The sequence below is a fragment of the Orcinus orca genome, chromosome 16 (assembly GCF_937001465.1).
Source record: "Orcinus orca chromosome 16, mOrcOrc1.1, whole genome shotgun sequence".
Classification (NCBI taxonomy): Eukaryota; Metazoa; Chordata; class Mammalia; order Artiodactyla; family Delphinidae; genus Orcinus; species Orcinus orca.
This window is the reverse complement of record NC_064574.1, coordinates 19,484,411-19,506,944: the sequence shown is the minus strand read 5'-3', so window position 1 is coordinate 19,506,944 and position 22,534 is coordinate 19,484,411. Positions and strand designations below refer to the sequence as shown.

General features: G+C 53.6%; 2 protein-coding genes and 1 pseudogene across 11 annotated transcripts in view; 2 read left to right on the top strand and 1 right to left on the bottom strand.

Annotated features, from left to right (window-relative positions):
* Positions 1-2,685, top strand: part of PLCG1 (phospholipase C gamma 1) — a 35,167-nt gene extending 32,482 nt beyond the window's left edge. Inside the window, exons 29-32 of one of the 2 annotated variants that reach the window (XM_012534175.3) lie at positions 27-188; positions 298-386; positions 485-669; positions 840-2,685. In XM_012534175.3, coding sequence (XP_012389629.1) covers positions 27-188; positions 298-386; positions 485-669; positions 840-882 — 479 coding nt within the window. In that variant the 3' untranslated portion in view covers positions 883-2,685. Of the gene's footprint in view, positions 1-26; positions 189-297; positions 387-481; positions 670-839 lie in introns of both variants that reach the window. The other variant, XM_004272852.4, reaches the window with a different exon arrangement.
* LOC117202480 (biogenesis of lysosome-related organelles complex 1 subunit 4-like) lies at positions 1,044-2,685 on the top strand (annotated as a pseudogene).
* Positions 2,686-11,063: 8,378 nt separating this feature from the next.
* ZHX3 (zinc fingers and homeoboxes 3) overlaps positions 11,064-22,534 on the bottom strand; it is a 142,436-nt gene continuing 130,965 nt past the window's right edge. For 6 of the 9 annotated variants that reach the window (XR_007472241.1, XR_004484881.2, XR_007472242.1 and 3 more), the window contains 2 exons: positions 13,144-17,029; positions 11,064-11,893 (listed from right to left, as the gene is read on the bottom strand). Coding sequence is in view for 2 of the 9 variants with exons in the window: in XM_049699559.1 (XP_049555516.1) it covers positions 11,883-11,893; positions 14,030-16,877 (2,859 nt within the window). In the remaining 7 variants the exon portion in view is untranslated. The remainder of the gene's footprint in view (positions 11,894-13,143; positions 17,030-22,534) is intronic. The other 3 variants (XR_007472243.1, XM_049699559.1, XM_049699560.1) reach the window with 3 other exon arrangements.

Genomic DNA, 22,534 nt, shown 5'->3' with positions numbered 1-22,534 from the left:
TGAGGCCTTTGCCCTTGCTTTCGCAGTGGACAATGGACTGAACCCCATGTGGCCAGCCAAGCCCTTCCACTTCCAGATCAGTAACCCCGAATTCGCCTTCCTGCGCTTTGTGGTGTATGAGGAAGACATGTTTAGTGACCAGAACTTCCTGGCTCAGGCTACCTTCCCGGTGAAGGGCCTGAAGACAGGTGAGGACCCTTCCTAGAGACTGTGCCCCCCGCCCCGAGATCTGGCTTGTGGGTGAGGGGGCTTTGCTCGCCTTCCTCTTGGGCTCAGGGCCAGGCTTTCTCCTCCTAGGATACAGAGCTGTGCCTTTGAAGAACAACTATAGTGAGGACCTGGAGTTGGCCTCCCTGCTCGTCAAGGTCGACGTTTTCCCTGCCAAGGTACCTGCGGCCAGGTGGGGCGGGGCAAGTGCCGGGCCCAGCCTCACCGGGGGCCAGTCAGCCGCTGACCCCCTGTGCATCTGCCCCTGTTGAAGCAGGAGAACGGCGACCTCAGTCCCTTTGGAGGTGCGTCCCTGCGGGAGCGGGGCTGCGACGCCTCGGGCCAGCTGTTTCACGGCCGGGCCCGGGAAGGCTCCTTCGAAGCTCGCTACCAGCAGCCATTTGAGGACTTCCGCATCTCCCAGGAGCATCTCGCCGACCATTTTGACAGTCGGGAACGAAGGTGAGGGGGTGGAGGCGAGGTGGCCAGTGTGCAGCCTGGAGGAGGGGGCCTGAGAGACGGGAAGGAGTGGCTGGTCCACCTTCGGTTCCTCTCCCTCCTGTTGGCCTGTGGGCTGTCCCCCTGGGCTGTAAGGCTCGCTGCTGGTAAGGACACTCTCCCCTTCCGTCCAGGGCCCCGCGAAGGACTCGGGTCAATGGAGACAACCGCCTCTAGCTGTGCCCCAGCCTCGTTGAGAGCAGCGGGTGCTGTGCACCTCACGGAGGGCCGTGGACTGGGTTCCTGGGAGGCTGCCTGCGTGGCAGCCTTCCTGGCCTTGCCGCCTGGAGCCTGGATTCCAGCAGTGGACGCTAGACGGAAAGCATGCCGTTAATGAAATGTATCACTCACTATTCGGGGCCTCCACGCCCCAGCTCTGGGTGAAGGCAAAAACTGTACTGTGTCTCGCATTTAAGCACACGCATCTGGCCCTGCCTTCTGGAGATGGAGCCTTCCATCTGTGGGACCAGGACCACGGCCGCAGCCTCTCAGAGAGAGAGGCTGCCTCAGCCGGCGGCATGGGAGGCTCTGAGGGACCACTGACATTCCTGAGAGGAGGGAAGGAGGAGCAGCTTTGCTGGGCTAGGGCGACGAAGTTTACATAGTCCTGCAGCTTTAAAACCACAGCCGGGCAGGGAGGGAGGGTACGTGTTCCCGCAGTTCGGCCCTGGAGCCAGGGCGGAGGAGCAGAGGGCCTGCCTGGCGAGGAGGACGCAGCACAAGGGCACATTGCCCACGACCAGGAGCACCACCCAGCCTGACAGACGCGGGGCCGCGTGGGCAGCTGGGCTGTGGAGGGTTGCCCCGAGAGGGCCAGCGGAGGAGGCCGAGCCCCGGGGTGCCACCTGGAGCGGGGACAGTGACGACGTGCCCAAGGCCACAGCAGCACCCCGGGGCCATGGGAGGACGAGGGCCCCGGGGCTGGACACGCTGGGCTGTGGCGCCACCTGCCTGCGGCCTGGACGCAAGCCTGAAGCACCCGCTCACCAGGGTGGACCTGTTCGTGGGCGCTGGATGTGCTGGGCGGCGACTCCTCCCACGTGGTCAGCGAGGACGTGCCTGCATTCACGCCACGGCCCCCGAGATCCACAGCAAGGCAACAGCTTGGTCAGGACGATCGGCGCCGGTGGGGCCAGAATGGAAAAGCAGGTCACCAAGGCAGAGGTCAAGCTGGGCACTGTCCCCGTACGTTCAGGAAACTCCTGCACACAAGTAACGTGTCCTCCCTCAGCAAGGCACCCTCTGCAACCCCAGCAGGCTGGCTGTGACCCCCAAATCAGACCGAAGACCACTTCTTTCCCTGTTGCATCGAAAGACCTTGGATCTGAATCTGCCGGATGACAGTGCAAGGGGACGCTGTCTGAGATGATCGCAAGTATTTGTGAAATCATCAATCAAATCCTGTTAATAGACGTACATGATGTTGGAGTATGGAATTTTAAAGTTTATTTTTTGCACACTCTATTTCTCGTGATCTTCATTACTTCACATAGGATGTATGATTTTCTACGTCTTCCACTTTGACCTGAAAGCTGCTTGGTGAGGGGATTGGGGAAGCAGAATGAATGAACTTATCATCTGTGCACTGTGGCAGAACTGTTATTTTTATGGATTTTACAGCTCAACTAACAAACAGTGTTACCTTTTCAAGATTTATATATACTCTTCAGAAGAACCACTGAGCCGTTAAAGCCTTGTTGTTATTCGAGCCTAATAGTGATTCCGTTTTCTATAGCTTACTTTTAGGATAGACAGTAAATTATTTAACATTATATTAAACTTTCCATATCACGGACTGTAAACCGAAGGAAATTATACAATTTCTGAGAAAACGTATTGATTTATTTAAACTAATTCTGAAGTTGTATTTGAAAGTATGACCTCACAGTCAGCTGTCCATAGCAAACATGTCTATATATGGTTGCCAACGTTTGGTTTATAATTTAAATGTTAATAAAAATTTTAAATTTTATTGGAAAAGCTTTCCTTCTGAAAAGGACTTTAACAATTAGAATTATTTTTTTTCTCCATGGTACTGTAATGACATTCTGCTCCCCACCCTTGGATGGAAATGTCTGTGAGGAGCAGTGGTGGGCTGCCTGCCCTGCTGGCAGGGGTTGATCTGGGATGTTAAGCACCATCAGGAATGGGCGAGGCGGGGTGGGGGGGGAGTGGGGAGGAGAAGACAGAGCAAAGCCTGTTCTGGTGATGGAGGTTTCTTTAAAGGCAAGGAGAACACAGGATGCTTTCCCTCAGGAAGGAAAGAGGGATTAAGGAGCTGCCGGCCTCGTGGGGGACAGGCAGCCGGCTGCTGAAGGGCACTCACTGTTACGCTCAACGGCAGTTTCTGTCCAGCTGGTGAGAAGACCCAAGGAAGGCGATGGAAGCTTGGGGAGGACAGAGGCCGGGGTCCAGGCCCGTGGTCGTGAAGGTGCTTCAGCACAGCCAGCGTTCAGCTCACGCAAACCCGCTGCCCGCCCCTGGGCACAGGGCTGGCCGTTCGCAGCTCTGTTGCCCTCTTAAGAGCTAACTAACTGTCAGATAAATTACCCTCACGCCCTTTACCCTCTAACTTGTTCTTCTGGAGGCTCGGCAAAGCCTGCTGCTGTCGGGAGACTTGTCACCTAGGGATGCTTGCCTGGTGGTTATCCTGCAGTAGAAGCAGGTGAGGAGTTTCTGTTCACCTCCCAGGTCCAGCAGATCTTCCCTCTGGGCTACCGGGAGGTGTGAGGCCACGCCCTCGTCCAGCTCTTCCACCGAGGGTGTGGCAGCATGGAGTGCAGCCTGCCTGTGAGCAAGCCCAGGTTTCCACAGGCAGCCAGCTTTCAGGGTGAACAGGAAGCAACCAGAGTCCCCTTGCCAGTTCCGCAGAAACCTCGCCTTAAAAAAAAAAAAAAAAGCATTCAAATGTACATTTCTGGGTGCCACTCTGGTTGCCTCTGTAGCTTGCAGACAAAATCTCTGTGCCTAGAACATGGTTTAATGGGCCCTTCCCTTCCTGTGGCTATTTTTGTAATGGTCTGTGCTGCTGTGGATCGAAAATAATGCTGTACAGAGAAAAGAGCTGCCTGCCTGATGGATGGGTGGGGACAGGCATAGTAAGCCAGCCCAGGAAGCCTGAGAAGATCTGTCATTGAAGAGACGCAGGTAGGTATAATCGGTTGGTTGTTAGAATGGTCATTGGCACGCCACCCTGGTGTGATAATGCAGGTAGGTACCCAAGCAGGGTCACTGGCCTTGGAGAGACGAAGATTTTTTTGAAGACAAGCCCAAGGTGGATTTAGTTGTCAGTTCAGAGCATCCCTTTTCTGTATGACAAATCAGACCAAGACGTACATTCCCCAAGTTCTCAGATCTGGGGCCAGTCCTGGTCCATTGTAGACCCCCTCTGAGTACCATCCACCAGGAGAACTGGGATCGCAGTTTAAAGTGTTTCCTGTCATCTCTGAACTCGATCAGCCGGAGCGCCCCTGCTTGGGTTCTTGCTGGCCCCTTGGCTTTCTTCCTGGAGCTTCATGGTCTGACTCAGAGGAAGGTGGTCTTTTCCCTCGGACAAGAAGGTGGCAGGTGGGAATTAACCTAGGCTTTCCTGACCCGTGTTTTCCCAGAGTCTTATGGGCAGGAGAAGAAAGCTTTTCTAACCAGTGACGAAGAGGTTCTGTGCTGGCCGTTGGGTAAGGAGCCATCTGTGCCGTCATGTGGCTTCCCTGGCTGTGGATGTAGACCACTTTCATTTTCCCAGGACATCCCTCCTTTACTGGCTCTGCTGTCTCAGGCAGCCTCACTGACCTGAGACACGCCTCCTCCGGGCTCTCCTACGATAGCCAGGTGACTGCCTTTGCCTTTCACTGCAAATGTCTTGATCCTTCTTCCTAGTGGAAAGCAGGACAGCAAATTGGAGCAAATGCACAGATCAGTGTCACCTCGAATTCCTCCAGACCTGACAATGGTTGAATGACCCAGGAGGCCCAGCGGGGGGGAGGGGGGAGAGACCCTCACTTGGGATGGGACCTCCTGGCCCACGGTGGGGAGTGGCCTGCCTCACCACACGCACACACAGCACCACCTACAAGGACAGGGGCTTTCTGCAGCCTGACCAGAGGGCTCAGGTCAGGAAGCCCCGCTCCACGGCTGCCCTGCAGGGAGGAGAGAGGAGCGGTTTCTGGCCTCGTCACAGCCCTTGACAAGGGCCTGCGGTCCTGAGCGCTGAGGGCAGGGCCTCCCCACACACACACCTGAACGTCATCACCCACGGCTGCGCCTAGGGCTAGATACTCACTGGCCTTCCAGCTTGAGCTCATCTCTCACCACCTCAGTTCTGTTGGGCGAGAAAACAACGCTAAGTAGTACCAGGTCACCCCACCAAACAAGCTCACGGAACAGAACGCAGTCGTCCTCCTGGCCATTTCAGTTGAACTGATCAAGTCCTGTCTCAGCCTGAGAGTCCTCAGTGGGTCTTCCAGAGTCAGTCTGGGGTTCTGTTCCCTGCTGGAGGCCACTGCATCTGGCCCAAGGACACCCACAGTGACCCCTGGCTGCCACTGCTGCCCACTCCGTCGTCCATGGTTAGGTCCTCTGTGACCTGCTGCCTGTGTCTGCAGCCACCACGGGGTCAGCTGACTGGCTTCAGGGTTCCACACTCAGTTGGTCTAGCTCCCGAAGACTTGCTTGTTAGGTTCAGCAAAAAGCTGCTTCCCCAAGACTTAAGCTGGCCTCCAGAGGGCCAGGTCAGGAACAGGGCCTGGTGTGTCCCCGCCCAGGGGCTTCGTCAGGGGCCCCTTTCCCCGTTGGCACAGGCCCTGAGCGTCACCCCAACAAGATTCAATTGCTTTGAACATTAGAAGTTGGCCTTTAATCCTACTCCTTCAAGACCCCAGGGTCCTTAGACATAGCCACCCTCTCCTTAGCCAATGACAAGCTTATCAGTACCCTCCTCCCAGATGGCTGATTGCTCCAGGTCTGACTCAGTTTCCCTTTGTCTAGCATAAATTCTGCCACACTGCACTTCATTCCCCCAGGAGGCACTCCAGTGACCCCGCGCGTGCGAGACGGGCGAGCTGGAACTTCCCTGGAGCGCCTGAGGGAAACTGCCCCACTCACCCCTCCACGTTGTGGGTCTTGCCCCCAGAGTAAATCAGGAGATAGAAGCGTTCTCAGCTTTCTTTGATTCCCCCACAAAATAGTCAGCAGATGAGAAATGCGTTTACGTTTTTATTTAGGAGCAATCGAAAGATTTTCAGTACCATTTCGGCCCATTTCAAATTGTACAAGCAGTTTGTCCCTGTTCCCCTCCCTTATCCAAATCCACAGATACAAAATCTAGGAAATGTGCAATTTGCATCTTAGAAATAGCAGCATCCCCACAGGGGACCTTGTGAGGCCTGGAGACTCAGCCCGGAGAGGGCAGCGCACTCCTCCCGCCCCGGCACAGCCCCGGTCCAAAGGCAAGTTCCATCTTTCTGTTAAAAACATGTCCCTAGGGCGAAGAGCCCCCTCCACCCAGGCCCGGTGACAGCCAAAGTGTGCCTGTGCCTCTCTCTCGGTTTGGTCTCTCACATGCAGCCACTGCAGGAGGAGAGGCCCTCTGGACAAACAGAAGCCGGGCAGTGGCCTCTTAGCACCAAGACGATGGCTTCTTCGGCGTCTCCGGGAGACGGGAAGCGCACCACAAGCCAGCTGCCCCTGCCTTCTCCAGCCTCCCTTCCACAGATACCCTCGCCCTCAGGGAACAAAGGGTCTGAGCTGAACACCAGACAGGAAGTGGGTGGCAGAAAACCAGGAACCTGCAGGCCTCTGGCAACCTCTTCCCGACTTGCACAAAGGCGGCGCTGCTCAGTACCCTTTCAGTCAACCACGTCAGGGGGGCGGGGTTGGGGGAGGACGAGGTCTCTTTTCAACAACAACGATGGCACAGTCTGGCCCTCCCGACGCACTGAACAAGGCGGGGTGCTGGGGGGCAGGGTGGGAACCCGCTGCCCGGGGGCAAGCACCCCTCCCCGCGCGCATCACCCAGTGGCCTGCCGACCAGGCTGCATCCGCTGAGGGTGGCGCTGGCTCTCCGGGCCACGTCTGCAGCAAACCGCGGGACAGGGCAGCGGGCCGGGCCGGGCCGGTCCGGAGCCAGGGATGAATGACAGTCTCTCTCTGAACACAAATTACAGGATTAGCAGGCACCCCTCTCCGGGTGCCTGCTCTGCGGCTGACTCCTGAGAAAGACCACGGGCCTGCAGCCTTCTGCGCTCCACGACTCCAGACGGCCTCCACCCGAGACATTCCACCTCCAACTCCAGTCACATCGGGGGCCTTCAAACCACTCATCAAGGGAAGGAACAGATGTCATAAAGCATTAGCCGAGAAAAGCTACTCATCAACACACACGCGGCAGAGCCCGGCTCCTGAATTCAGGAAAGGGCGCTCACGGCAGGTAAGCACACAGACTCCTCTCAGGTCGCCGCTTGCCACCTGCCCCGAGTGGACAGCAGGAGAGACTCCCGCAGCCGGAGGGGAGACAGCCCGCTCCACCCCGTGGGGCTCTGGCCCGAGCAGCCTGAGGGCTGTGAAAGCCTGGGGCCTAAGACAGCAAAGCAGGAACTACGCGTTCTCTGCGAATCCTCACGGTCCCACAAACCACAAGACAGGATTTTAACAACGCGAGGCAACAGGTGCTGGCCCCGCCCCTGTCCACAGGGTCAGCGGCGCCTGCTCACCCCACACTCTGGGTCCTGCTCAGGTAGGATGGTTGGTTCCCGCGGGGTCCAGGCTGTCGGTCTCCAGTCTGGCTGCAGGGCTGGGGCTCCAAGCAAAGGAGAGGCCAGACTGACAGGCAAGTCACGGTTCTTCAGGGTTGAAGAGCCAAAGAGCGTGCCTCCCGTCCCCCGGGGGGTTCCGTCTGCTCCTCCTCCCACTCGGGCTCTGGGCCAACCAGGGGGAGCTGACGTCAGCCCTCGCCCCCCTCCCCAGCGCGACAGCACTGGGAACACACACAGATTGCAGCAGAAACGAATTCCAACCGAGGTCTGTGGGTTCCATCTAGACCTAGAGCTGGGCCGCCCAGCGGCTCTGTGATCCCACCTCCACCCTCCACTCACTCGGCCCAAGTCAGCATCCAACCCTTGGTTGAGAGGTTGCCTGCAGCCGCCCCAGCCCCAGCGTTGCTCGGCTCGGCTACTGTGAATGGACCACAGGAGACAAAACAGACTGAAGCCTTGCTCCGGGAGGGGCCCGTTCAGGAGAGGGCGTGGGCTCCACACTCCCCACTTTTTCGGGTGTTGGAGCTTCTGTGAGGGCAGGTGCTCCCCCAGTCACACGGAGATGGCCCCCCAGTCCCGGGCAGGAAGGCTGGGAGGGCCTGTGCTCCCAAGAAAGGGAGCGAAGGAAGCCGGTTCAGGAGAGCTGGAGAGGGGCCTCCAGTGGGAGTGGGGAGGATGGAGCCCCGTTACTCTCCTGACCTGGGCAGGCTGCCGGCTTCTGCCTGGAACGGCTGGCCATGCCGACCTTTACGTGTCTAGAGGACTTTTCTTCTCCAGCACATAACTGAGCCTTGCCAATCAATGGGATACAGGACAATCTAGACATAATACAAAAGGTAAGTCAAACCAATAACCTGCCCCAGGTAAAGTCTGAGCAAGGAAAAAGGGAGAAGAAACTTTAGGAAAAGCCCAAACTCCAGGTTTGGTTTGTTTAAGATTTTCTTCTTGGCTGGTTCTCCTCTCCTGCAAAGTGCCTTTATCCACTTGGGCTGCGATGTTTGAATAGACAGAGCCGCTCCAACCCGAGGATTCTGGTCCGAGAAGAGGACAGGAAAACAAGAGGCAACCGGGCCCAAGGCAGGGCCGGCACAGGCAGGGAGCTGTGGGTGAGGAGGTGCCCCAAAAGGGCGACGCTGAGCCTCTGTGGAAGGCAGCCTGGCACATGGGGGAGAGGGGGTGTCACAGGCCCTGCCATGGGACCACGGACTGAGCAGGACAAAACCCATGGCACCCACATCTTGGCCTGGAGAACATGCTGAGACTTCCCGGTGGAACGGCCTCCCAGGGCTGTGAGCGCACTCGGGACCTGCAGGTACCACCGACCCTCGCCCACCTCCCACCTTTGCTTCCCGACAGCAGGTGGGCACTTGGCTGCGAAAGGAGCTCCAAGTCGTACAGGGCCACCCACCCCAGGTGCCACGAGTCCTCCAGCCAGGCTTTCCACTTCAGGAGCCCACGACTCAGGAAAACGAGAGCCCACCTTCCAAATCACAAAGCTCGTCAACAGTCAAGAATTAATACACGTAATCGAAGTACGCAGAGCATCTGTGCCATAAACCCAGGTTTCCTTTGTCAGAATGGCGATCTGGGCTCACCTACTAAAACTGCATCTACAACCCCATGTAAAAAATACAATAAACCAAACATGTACAAGACACAGGCAACAAGAAACACTGACATAGTTCACCATCTCTGATGAGTCCAAGTGCATACAGAGAAGAGGGGAAAGATTAGTCACCTTACGAAACAAGCTTTTTCTTTGGGAGAGACTAACCCCACCCTACTTCCCTCAACTCTAGAGCCCACAGACTGCCCTCTCCTGAAGGCAGCAGCACAGTCTAACCCTGGGTGGGGCGCAAACCGTGGTGACCTCCCTGGCCACGGGGCCGGCTGCGGCCGTCCTGCATCCCCACCGCACTCTGGCGCGCGCCGGCTCCGGGCTGCTGCGGCTGTGTCTCTGCAGCCGGTTGGCTGTGTTCCTGGTTTTGCCCCCAGGGCCCCGGGTACCTGCTGCGACGTCCCTTTAGGCACCTGCTCGATGAACCAACCATTTCTGTCTCCATCACCTCATTCCTTAGTCACTCGGGTCCCAGAGTAAAGGAAGGAGGAGGGTCTGTCCAGCCTGGGCAGTCTCGCCGTTCGGGGGGTCGCCCTGACTAGCGGGCAGGCTGACTCCTGTGAGCAAAACCTGCCCGCAGGCAGCACCGTGACGCTTCCACTTTTTAAGGACGAGCTGGTGCTGAGCTCGGGGCCCTACGTCCTGCGTGAACTTGTCCACCATGTAATTTATGTTTTCTGTTTCGCTGTTTGGGTTGTAAATGACATGAATACAAATAAAATAACCAAGAAACTCCGCTGTAAAGACACGGCCCTCGGCTGGGGCACGCAGGGCTCTGGGAGTGACGCCGGCAGGGTGGCGTCGCAGACACTCGGATGTGGCTTCGCGCGGGGCCGCCCCGGCCTCCCCCGCAACCCCCCGACACGGGCTGCTCTCCCCAACACCCACGTGCTGCGTCAGGCAGACGCGTCACAAGTAAAGCATCAAACGAGTATCTGTGCTGTATATGGATACATATAAATTAATCTGCATGTACATAACCACTACAGGAAAAGTTCTAGGTGTCTGTTCTCTGAAGGAAGGCAATCACTCGCCATTCTGGGCAATTCCGCAAAGAGGCCTTGGGGCTAAATATGGAAAGGATACAAAAACAGGCTGCCAAACTTGCCAAGTCCTCACAAGTCACCTGTTTGAAACCAAGAAGAGGTGGTCCCTAACAGGACAGGGCAAGCAAGAGGAGACTCTTTAGAAGAACAATGGTTCAAGGGCTTTTGGTTTCCGAAAAAAAGCCTCTCCTGGAGGCAGGAGGTGCGACCCCCGTCTCTGTGCTCAGAGCCAAACCTGGGAGATGCCCTGCCCGGCCCAGTTCCCGGGGGGACGGGGGAGAAGGACCGTGCCGAACACCGCCCCCCCCAGTATTCTTGCCCAAAGCCCCTGCCCTGTCTCTGGGGTCTCCGAGGCCTTGGTGCTCTGGGAAGCGGGTGGTTTCTGGGAGGTGATGCACCTTTGCCAGCCCCCTCTTCACCTGCTGCTCTCGGGGCAGCCGGTCTCGGGGAGATCGGGATTTACCGTTCAGCACAGCTTTGTAGGCAACTTTCTCAATGTTTCAAAGGCACCTTTTCCTGTGACTTTTCTCAATTAAAAAAATGGATATGAGGGTTAGGCTTAAGTAGACAGAGATCTTGGTTCCAAGTCTGGGGATATAAATATAGAACTTTAAAAACATCCTCACAAGGACCTGTCCAGCGATGTCCAGCACACCAACCAGGCCCCAGGCACGGGGGCCAGGAGGACTCTGGGTCTTCTGCTGGGAACCCCACATGCAGGTCTTTGTGCTGAGGGCCACCCTGGCTCCGATAATTCCGAGAAGTCCCCGAATCCCGCCAGCTCTCAGTCTAACCAGGCGAGCGTGGGCCTGCCTTCCCAAACCAGAGGCAGCTCTGGGGTGAGGGTCGATAGAGGGCAGAGAGAGCCCCAGCAGCTGTGCGCCTTCACTCCCATCCCCCATCCCTGTTTCGCTTGTCAATTTTCCTCTAAATGTGTCTAGACTGAAAAAAAAAAAGGCGGCACATAGGGCAGTACATTAGGCTTAACAACAAATGTTTCTTTAGTTGATCTGATCACTGAAGAGTTATGGTCCATGATTCAAACTCCCATGAAAAAGCAGAATTACTGTAACAACTTACGAGAGTGGTAAGCATCAAACACTAATCACATAACCGGTCAGTTTTCTGAACTGCGGGTAACAGCATGTTCTGCACTATCATCCCGTAAGGCAAGGCAAACCTGCTATGCAATGTTGCTGGTCACCGCTTAAGGAGCAGAGGTCTCTTCAAAGGTACCACCTTCCCGAAGGAGCGCAAAGGGGGCCCCAGCGGTTGCAGGTGTGGTTCTGAGCGTGTGATAACCCCGGCCTGACCATGGAAGGTGCGGGAACACGCAGCCCAGCGATCTCCAGAGAACAGACACAGGGCATTTCCAGAGATGATATAAAAGACCACGTACTGCTTTGCTAACCAAAGTTTCTATGTAATGAAAGTGTTTATAATCTGATGTTTTATTAAATGTGTATAGGCAGATTTATATGTTAAAAACTTGATTCTGTGTCTATGAATATGAAATCTGAACTATTTATCCACTGGAAGGCAAAAGAAAGGTCCTACATTGTGGGCGGAAGAACTGCCAGACGCTCCTCCCTGCTCGCTGGGGTGGCGGGCCAGGTGCGGACGGCGGCAGGCTTGGCCGCGTGGAGACCTGTGTGAGCATGGCGGGCCGGGTACGGCGGCGGCCCGGGGCAGCAGAGGGGGGTCAGGCCCTTCCATGTGGAGGGCGGCCGCCCCGGCCAGGCCTTCACAGCCGTCGGTTCCGGTTCAGTCAGTTTCTGAGGAGAAAACACAGGCCCGTCACCTCTATGTGCATCGCCAGGATGGCCCGTCTTCCCACGTCTGGGGACTTAATCCCACCAGCCCCTCCCTGCCTTCCAGCCCGAGGGAAGGTGGGGAAGGGCATTTGGGCTGAGGATGGGGTGCTGGCTAAACCCGGCGGGGCACTGGGACCACCCAGGGGCCACCTGAACCGGGGCATGGAGCCAGGGCAGGAGCCTGACTTCTCTGGGCCGGGAACCCTCGCTGTGCGCCACCCTCCCCCCATCCCCGGATCTCCAGGGAACGCTGCTGTCGCACAGCAGCAGCTGGTCTACTTCCAAATATGTGTCCCACAGATGCCCTCCCTTCATTTGTCGGGGGTCGTTCGGAGAGGCCCTCACCATCGATGCTTACAGGTGGGGCCCCGGCATTGAGGCTGGCTCGGGAAGCCACGAGAAAACAGCTACAGACAGACAGGCAGACAGGCCCTCCCTGTCCCCTCGGGTACCTCCCTCAGCCAAAAGAGGGTGACGCCACAATGGCACAGCCGCCCTGGCCACTCCTGCTCTGTCCCACCTAGGACACCAGCTCCTTGCTTAGTGTTGGAGCTACCAGCTGAGGGGAGCCGGTGGATTTAAACCCATTCCTCCCAACTACAGGTTAGCATTTTTAATTGTGGTCAAATATACGTCACATAAAACCTACCATTTTAACCATTTTTAATAAGTATACAATTATGTGGCATTAAGTACATTCACAATGTTGTGTAACCACCACCCTATTTCCAGCTACAAGAATGTAATTCAAAAAAAAAAAGGGGGGGGGCTACCATGGTGGCGCAGTGGTTGAGAGTCCGCCTGCCGATGCAGGGGACACGGGTTCGTGCCCCGGTCCAGGAACATCCGAACATCCCACATGCCGCAGAGCGGCTGGGCCCGTGAGCCATGGCCACTGAGCCTGCGCGTCCGGAGTCTGTGCTCCGCAACGGGAGAGGCCACAACAGTGAGAGGCCCGTGTACCACAAAAATAAAAATAAATAAATAAATAAATAAATAATTTAATTCAGTAGAATTTCAATTAAAAAAAACAAAAAACCTAAAGAAATTAGTTTTCCTAGTGCCCAGCAATCTGCCATGCTGCTGGCAGAGCCAAAGCCAGGGGTGGGCAGGCCCGGTGCTGGAGAAGGTGCCTGAGGCAACCCGCCCTGTGAGCCCACACCTGTTCCCTGGTGCCCGTGATGCTCCCTGCGGGGACCTCACTGACTCACAGGGGCTTGGAGGAAACAAGGTCGAGTCCAGAAACGCCGGCCCTGGAACCACCTTCTAAAGGTCCCAAATCAGGGAATCTGGGAATCCAGATACTTCCTTGGTTTCCACAGCTTCCCGTGAAGAGCTCAGCTACCTCGCTCCTGGCCAACCTGTGACAAGGCCACCCAAGAGGAGGGTGGGAGGGAAGGGAGAGGCCAGGAACTCAGAGATCAAGACCCAAGAAAATCAACACCCAATAACGTGATTTGTCTGAGGCTTCAAACTGTCTTCAGTAAAATAATCTTCTAAAGCTTTCTTTCAAGTACTACTGTCCTGATCCAGAGAAAATGAGGAACAAAATTCAAGCATTCGATTCCATGTTATGTCTAAGAGGGAAGAAGATTTTCCACTACCTCTATATCAGGAAGAATAACTGCAATGCAAATTACAGGATTTTTCATCATTTAGAAAAAAAAGCACTTTGTGTATCTAAGGTCAATTAAAGGCTCCCTCTGCTTTTGTTCACCAACTGGGGTTGAATTTCCTCGTAAGTCCTATTCTCTCTCTTACCCAGCGGTCGTGGTTCTATCTGGCTCAGATGACATTCTGACCTATTCTCCTTTGGCTAAGAAATGACTAGAAAAGGGTGGGCCCTTGGAGGTTCACTACACTCCTTCCCCTGTGCAGGTTTAACAAACACGAAACAAAAAAACCAAGTGTCAAGCCTTTATCATATGATGATGCTCCAATGGATTCTGCTGCCAGGTGCCCCCCGAAGCAGCCAGACAACACGGTCCTGCTGCCAGACAGCCTTAGAAACAGCAGATGCCCCGGCACTGGATTCGGTGCCTGCCACAGGTGCCCCCCAGACCCACAGAGGACGGCACAGCCCCACAGGCTCCTTACCCAGCTGAGGTCCAGCCTGGGGACTCGGCGTGTCAACGGGCTCTGAGCTGGCCTCAGGGGCACCGGGTTCCCATGACTCACTGTTTTCGGACACCTCTGAATAGGTGTCGCCCATCCCTTTGTGAACTGCTGCAGGGTCGCTGGGGCCCTGGCCCTCACCACCCGTGTCGGCCACGGCCCGGGTCTCCTCACCCATCCTCTCGGCAAACCACTGCTTGACCTGCTGGGCGCTCATCTGGGTTTTGTCGCAGAGGCTCTGCAGGTCCTGCTCGTACAGCATCTTGTGGGTCACGTAATAGTCTTGCAGCAGCTCCCGGTTGCTGGGGCTGATGACCAGCAGCCCGGGGGGGAAGCTGCCCCGTCTGTAGTCTTCGTACCACTTGAGCTGGCCATTCTTCAGGGCGTACCTGCTGTCCCCAAACCAGCGCACCACCTCGGGCCGCGGCAGGCCCGTCTGGGCCATGATGGAGTCGTAGTCCTGGTTGCTGGGCCACTGCGTCTGCAGGAAGAGCTGCCGCAGCAGGTGCCGCTGCTGGGCCGTCTTCCTGTAGCTCACCTTGCCCGGCAGCTGCTCCGCTGGCTTGCTGGGCACGTCGTCCTCGGGCTCACAGGCGCCCAGCCCCGGGAGCTCGCCCTTGCCGTTGGCCTCCGTGACTCGCAGGTTCTTGAGGTTGATTTTGATGGGGCTGACTTTGCGTTCTGCCAGCACGTGGCTGCCGGGCGTTTCTGGGGAGCCATCTTCCCCTGGGACCCTCGGGTCCCTGGCAGAGCCCTCCTCCCCCTCATCCTCGGCGGCCTCCTCCTCCCCCTGAGAGGCGCCCTCCTCAGCCTTCTTGGCCTCCTCGGCACTCACTTTTTTCCGTCTCTCTGAAAACCAGCCATCAATCTCCCTGCGGGTCATTTTGGTCTCGGTCCTCAGGCGGTCCAGTTCCTCGTCGAGAGGAAGGGGGTTTTGGGCAAAACTGTTCTCCAGGGCCCTGAGCTGCTCGGGGGCCCGCTCCTTGTATTTGGTTGGTGTGAAGTCGGGGGTCTGGTGCCAGGACTGTCGCTTGGCAGAAGGGGGGGTAGCTGGGGTGGCCGCTGTCAGGAGGCAGGTCACCTCTGGGGCCTTGGACGCCAGGGAGAAGGGCACCTCGGGCACAGAGTCGACGAGGAGGGCGCCATGCTCCCCGGCCAGCCCGGCCCTGGAGCCCTTCAGGTTCCGGCAGTGGTACCTACGGTCACTGAACCACTTCCGCACCTCACGGGTGCTGAGGCCGGTCACTTTGGTCAGATGCTCAACTTCGCTCTGTCCTGGGAACTGGTTCCGACAGAAGCTCCCTTTCAGAGCTGACAGCTGTTCATGAGATTTCTTGTTTTTGTAGATGCTGGCATCCAGGAAGGCTTGGGAGGTGATGCTGGGACACGCCGTGAGGAGGGACTGGGCGGCATTCACCACCTTCACGGCGGACGTTGTATTTGAACACACGGTGTTAATGGGCGCGACAGCGGGCAGCTTGGGGACAGATGTGACTGCCAGGGGGAGAGATGAGCTGGGTGCCTGCAACCCATTGGCCATCAGTGGCTGAGTGACCAGAAGTCCCCCGGCTGTGCCCTCTGGCTGGCCCACCACGTGGCCAGGCAGAGTGGGCTGGATGAGATGTTGGACGTTGCCGCCACTGGCAACCAGCGGGGTGTTGAGGACAGTGATTGTGGGCTGGGGGACGGACTGGATGACCGTGTTGAACATCTTCTTCCGGGCGTCCTCAATCTCCTCCGGGGACCAGCTGATACCTTGCTTCAGCCTCTGGGCGGTGAACCAGATCTTGAGCTGCTCTTCCGGGTACTTGGTGACCACGGTCAAATAGCAGAGCTCGGCTTTGGTTGGGTAGGGGAACTTGTGGAAGGAGTTCTTCAGAAAGCTGTTGGAGTCCATGGCCGCGTTGTACGTGGGGATGCTGCTCAGCGGGATCATCACTTTGGGGAGGGACTTGGCCGTGGGCAGGGGCTGGTGGGCGTGGTGCTGGGCGTGCGGGGGCGGCTGCTGCAGGGAGAGGAACTGGGCGATGCCCGCGGGCAGCACCGGCACCGTCCCCAGCAGGGGCCCGTTGGCCGAGTGAGGGGGTTTTGGGGAGTTGGTAGAGGCCTGGCTGACCGGGGCTGCCCCGTTGACAAAGGCGTGGTCCCCCTCTTTCACCTCCGTGTCCCCGGCTGAAGGGGTCGGTAAGGCCTCCCCAGCAGGCTGACTGGGGACGTTCTCCTTGAGCGTGTGAATTTTTTTGGCTTCGGCTTTGCCTTTCATTATCTTCATGATTGGAGTTTTGGTGATGATGATTTCCGCCTGTCCATCTGTCCCTTCCATGTTTGGCTCCCCCGATGGGTCGGGAGGGCTGGTGCTCTCGGGGACACTCTGCTCCACGACGACATGATTGTCTGGCTTGGCCACATTCCACACAAAGCTGGCTTCCCCCGAGTGACACTTGGCATTGTGCAGAGAAAGCCCCTCGGGAGTTTTTGCCAGAAAACTGCATTCAGTGCATACAAAGTTCGGGTCTTTGCTAAAGTCTGTGTGCTCTGAGCTCAGGTGTCCCACAAACCGGGTTATGTCCTGGGATCTGAAGTCACAGCATTTACAGGCATATGTGTAGCCGTCCAAGGTGCTCCGGTGCCCGTTGGCCAGTGCGGCACTGTCGGGACCGCTGGTGCCCTGGGTGGCCTCGCCGCTGGCGGTGGGAGCTTCTGGGGGCGGCTCCTGCGGGGGCCCCTCGGGCACGGGCTCCTCGGGCAGGGCCTCGGCGCCGGTGTCCTGCAGCACCACGGTCTTCACGGGGATCATGCACGGGGTGGTGGACTTCCTCTTGCTGGCCATGGTGACAGCCACGCTGGGGGGTCAGTGGGCGACAGTTCGTCCTGTCGGGGGCCTCACAGCGCAGGTTCCAGCTGCTCCATGAGGCCCAAAGAAACAGCTTCCAAGGGCGGCTTTTTCAGTTCTTTGCAGAAAGCAAGTTTTCCCTATTAAACCTGAGGAGGAAAAGAGAAACGGTGAGCATCCCTCTCTCGGGCTGCGTGTGTATTTCCCAGACTCCCAGGCACACTCCACTGCTTGCCTTCGATCACCCGGGCCTTTTCCCAAGGAACCAACATCCAACCTCGGATGTGACTTTTGAGTCAGAAGCCCCACAAACACTCACAAAAATAGTGCCCTGAGGAATGACGCGGGGACGTCCCAACACCACTGGACAGACTTCAGCCATGTGTTTCTGTGTTGTGTTTCCCTCTGTTTCCTCGCATAAAATAACTCAGATTCAAAAATGACAACAACAAAAAAAACCCTCTTCTGGACCTCCAAATGAATTCTGACCATGTCATAGCGAGAACAAAAGATCCTAGTGTAATTCTTGTTTAAATGTTTGGGCCCACAAGGGTTTTCTTTTCATAGCCTTCCCACGTGTGAGAGCAGGATGCCCGCTCCAGGCCCAGAGGCCAAGCCCACTGCAGTGCGTGCACCAGGGAGGGGCACTGATGCCACAGGAGCGGGGCTCTGCGGGCTGTCCCTACCTGCTACCCTGTCACCCCAGCCCCCTGTTGCTCAGGTGAAGCCCGAGGTCAGAAGGTCAGGGGATCCGCAGACGCGGTTTGTGGCCCATGAACTGTACATCTGTCTCTGGGGCAGCAACCCCACAAGAAGCCTCACCTTAGGTGTGCACGCTACCCGTGACCTTGTAGTGGGCTTACTTTTTATTTTTTTCAGTGCCTTTATTAGTCCTTAAAAAAAAAAAAAAACAAACCTTAAATCTTTGTTCCATTTCAAATTTATTTCAAAAGCTGGGATGATTGATTTATTTACATGTTAAATACTACTACTACTAATTCTTTCATGAGATGCCAGGAGAAAAGTATTTCTGTGATCTCTACTATTAACATACCACCACAATCATCATTACCTTTTTTTTAGCAAATTGCAATGCTGATAATGACTAAAATAATAGTAATTCTAATACCAGAATCATGTTATCATCAGTGTTTGGATTTGATATAAAAATGTAAGAAAATTAAATACCTCTATTCAAATTCTTAGTAAATAAACACAGCAAACTATCTTTTCTGATTTTAAGACTAGTCCTGGTGATCATGATGATAAAAAATACTTACTCTTAAAAAAATAGTTGGTGTGAGATAAGGATAAACAGATATCCAGTGTACCCACCTGTCACCATTTCCCCCACTGATGTGAAATGTCAGGGATGTTTTTTTAACTTAATTTTTAATAGTAAAAAAAATATATCAACAGAAAATGAAATTTAAGAAAGCCACCTATAATCTTCCATCTAGTCCAGATATTTTATACACATTTTTAATCATTAATGGGCACACACTTGTGTTTTGGTTTTTTCCACTAAACATTTCATCATCAACAGTGTCGTTAAGTCAGCTTCGTAATTACAATATGCAACAGCTGCCTAGTCATGTACCACGACGGACTTAACCTCCTCTGCTGTGAACTGGCTTTCCGCACGCCACTCTCATAGGTGACAGTGAAATGACCTCTGGGCATAGAGGATGTATTTCTTCCATCATATTATTTCCTGAGGCTGAGCGCACAGAAACGGGTAATTTACCAGCTCAACAAGTATCAACATTTCTAAGCTCTTCTATCTATATATTACCGGCAAACATTTTAAATCAGGTGCTTTACCACCTGATTAGATTCCAAATCAGGAAAACTAAGAGTAATACAGTTTCGTTTCCAGTAAGCCAATCAGATTTTCCGATAAGACACTGAAGACATCAAACAGAATATCTGAATGTGCAAGTGCCGTAAGAAAAAACAGATAAGTCAGACTTCATCAAAATTAAAAAACTTCTGCGCTTTAAAGGCCATCATCAAGAAAGTGAAAAAGACAAGCCACAGAACAGGAGACAATATGTGAAAATCACATATCTGGTAAGGCGCTCATAACTGAATAATAAAAAGACAAAAACCCAATTTAAAAATAGGTAAAGGACTTAAATAGACATTTCTCCAAAGAAGACATACAAATGACCAATAAGCATATTAAAATAAGTGCTCAACATCATTAGTCATTAGGGAAATACAAATTAAACCACAATGGGATACTAATTCACACCCACCAGGATGGCTATAATCACAGTGACAGATAATACTACACGTGAGGAAGTGGGGGAATCTAGAGCCCTCCTACATTGCTGGTGGGAAGGTGAAATGGTGCAGCCACTGCTGCACTTCAGAAACCAGTTTGGCAGTTCCTCAGAAAGTTATATATACACTTACCATAAGACCCAGTAATTCCACTCCTAGGTATACACCAAATAGAAGTGAAAATATGTCCACACAAATATTCAGAGCATCCTCATGATAATAGCCAAATAGTAGAAGCAACCTCAACGGCCATCAATGGGTGAATGAATAAACACAATACGGTATGTCCCTATGACGGACTACTGTTCAGCCATAGAAAGGCATGAAGTACTGACACATGCTACAGCATGGACAGAAACATCATGAAGGCAGACACAAAATGCTACATATCACGTGACTGCATTTGTATGAAACACCCAGAATAGGTAAATCCACAGCGACAGAAAACAGATTAGTGTTTGCCAAGGGCTGAGGGGAGGGGAGAATGGGGACTGACCACTAATGGGGATGAGGTTTCTTTTGGGGGTGATGCAAATGTTCTAAAATTAGGTAGTGGTGATGGTTGCATAAAACTGTGAATATACTAAAAACCACTGAAAGGACTTCAAAAACCCAAGAAAGGTGGAGGACAGAAAGTTACAGCACTCAGTTCTGTAGAAGAAGGACATCATTCTCACTTCTAAGGTTACAGGTGATGCCATTGATTTATGACTTCCTGATTTGCCTTCCTCTTCCTGACTTCTGCCCTGGGGAAAGGTGAAAGGCAGTGGCTGTGAACGTCAGGTTTGAGGCGAGAGAGGGAACAGAACCGCAGACCTGGCAGCTAAGGAAGCAAGCATGCTCACCAGGAGGCCAGGGAGCAGCGGAGCTGAGGAGCAGGGAAGTGCAGGCCCAAGGTACACAGCACCTGACACTCAGGCCTAACTGACATTTGCTATGGGGACTGGGCTCCACCGAGGAAGAGTTACATTATGTCCCTCGTATTTTATTTACTAAGGCTGAGAGGGGGACAACATGAAGATGCATTTGATTTGGGGAAATGGTCCCAATGTCATTCACAACTGAGTCTCAGGGTAGCCCCAAATTGTCTTTCAAATCAATGATGGAGGGGAGCACCACTGCCTACCACTCTCTGAGGGAGTCAGTCATCCATGATGAAGATGATTGAATAACAGCAGTGGGGGAGGGGGGAGGAGGGGCAGCCACTGCCACAGGTCACTGAGTGTTTAATACCAATACCATAGGGAGTGCTTTTAGCCACACCCTCTCATTTTACTCTCACAGCAAACCCCAGAGGAGGAACTACTGTCACTCCCGTTGTACAGACAAGAAAAACAAGGCTCAGAGAAGTGTAGTAACCACCTGAAGGGCGCACAGCTAGGAGGCAGCAGAGGCTGGTAAGCTGGTTACGGCGGAGCCTGCCCTCAACCGCTCCACGCACTGAGCTCTCCGAGCAACCACAACACTGCTGGAAGAAGGCCTGCATGACTTTCCTGAGCTGTATTTACCCCCGGTGTTTATTAGGAAAGATTTCAAACATTCAGCAAAGTTGAAAGAATTGTTCAGTGAATACCCACGTACTCACCACCTGGCTACTGCCACGGGGCTACTTCCAGGAACATGACCCATATAGGTAAGCTGGGGTTGGTCTATTTGTCATACATTTTTTAAAGGGTATCCAATAAAAGCGGTGCTTAAAGGGGAAAGCTCTAATTATCTAGAAACCACTCCTCCAGAAGGCACTCATGGACCACGCCTGACAAGCAAGGCAGCAATTACTGTGAGGAAACAGTTTGCCGAGTCGAGCCCCGTGTGAGGTGAGCTGTATAAATGTGAGGTTCTGTGCTGCCAGAGACTCGCAGCAAAGGACCAGACGACAATTGCAGGTTCTTCATTCTTTGTACAATTCTTTCTACACCCTTTCTCGAAAGCTTCTGTCTTATAAATGGATTGCTTTTTTAATGAGGAAATAAGACTGAAAGTACATAGCTTTCCCCCCAGAACCTGTCTTTGGAACCTGGGAATTGCTCAATTCCCTAAATTAACAAAGCTGCAGCTAATTGTCACTGTACTTCAACACTGCAAAGTATCACACATATGGGGGCTGGAAATGAGTTTGTAGATCACACTCTTAAAGTGTTTAGCTTTAAATTATAGATAAGTCAGAAACTTTCTGTTGTTGTTTTAATTCTCAGGAAGGAACTGAAAGGACAGTAAGAGTTCAACAAAAGATTTCAAATGTTTAGAAGGCGACTGTCAATAGACGCTTTCCAAATGTTATGGTGGCCAGGCCTCGGCCCTCCTGGACATGCAACCCACAATTTATTGATAGAAACAGGAATAATGGGAGAAGCTGACAGAGTTATAGAAACATAATCAGAGATTTCAATACACTACTCGTGGTTTTGAAAGCTCAAGTAGACAACAAGAAAGGATGTGAAGAATGAGACTTCTGTAACGAGGATGATTTGACAGATTTGGGTAGTCTTGAATATTCCACAGTAATCAACTTCATATTCTTTTAAGAACATTCATGAGACATATTTAAAAGTGGGTCACGTGTGGGGCTTCCCTGGTGGTGCAGTGGTTGGGGGTCCGCCTGCCGATGCGGGGGACGCGGGTTCGTGCCCCGGTCCGGGAGGATCCCGCATGCCGCGGAGCGGCTGGGCCCGTCCGTGGGCTGTGGCCGCTGGGCCTGCGCGTCCGGAGCCTGTGCTCCGCGACGGGAGAGGCTGCAGCAGTGAGAGGCCCGCGTACCACAGAAAGAAAAAAAAAAAAGTGGATCATGTGGTATAACGGGTCACAAGGAAACCTCAACTCATTCCAAAATAAAAATTTGCAGGTAGCACATTCCCTTTTCTTTGTAATTGTTAGCAATACAGATTTACATTGAAATGTATCTTTTTTCCTTTCTATTTCAAATGATGCTCTATGTAGAGTTTCTCTCAGAAATAATGAAGAAAAGTGAAAATCCTTCCTATTCTCCCCAGAGATAGCGACTGTTAACAATCTAGGGCCCATTATTTCAGATATGTTTTCTAGACATAAGTTACTACAACCAATTTTTTAAAAAACCAAAAAAGGAGTTGTATTTTCACATTCCGTTCTGATCCTCTTTTTTTCTTCCCACAACAATGTAGTTCCAACATCTCTCCCGGTCAGAACCTACAGTTTATCTCACTCTTTTAAACAATGTTCCAATTTATGCGTGCATCATAATTTACTTAACCAACCTAGCTCTTAACAGACATTTGCATTTCGCCAATTTTTGAAACTCTTACAAAAATGTTTCACTGGTTATCGCTGCGAATACTTTTGCACATTTGAAAATATCTGAAATTCTGAATTTCTGATAAGTACAATTG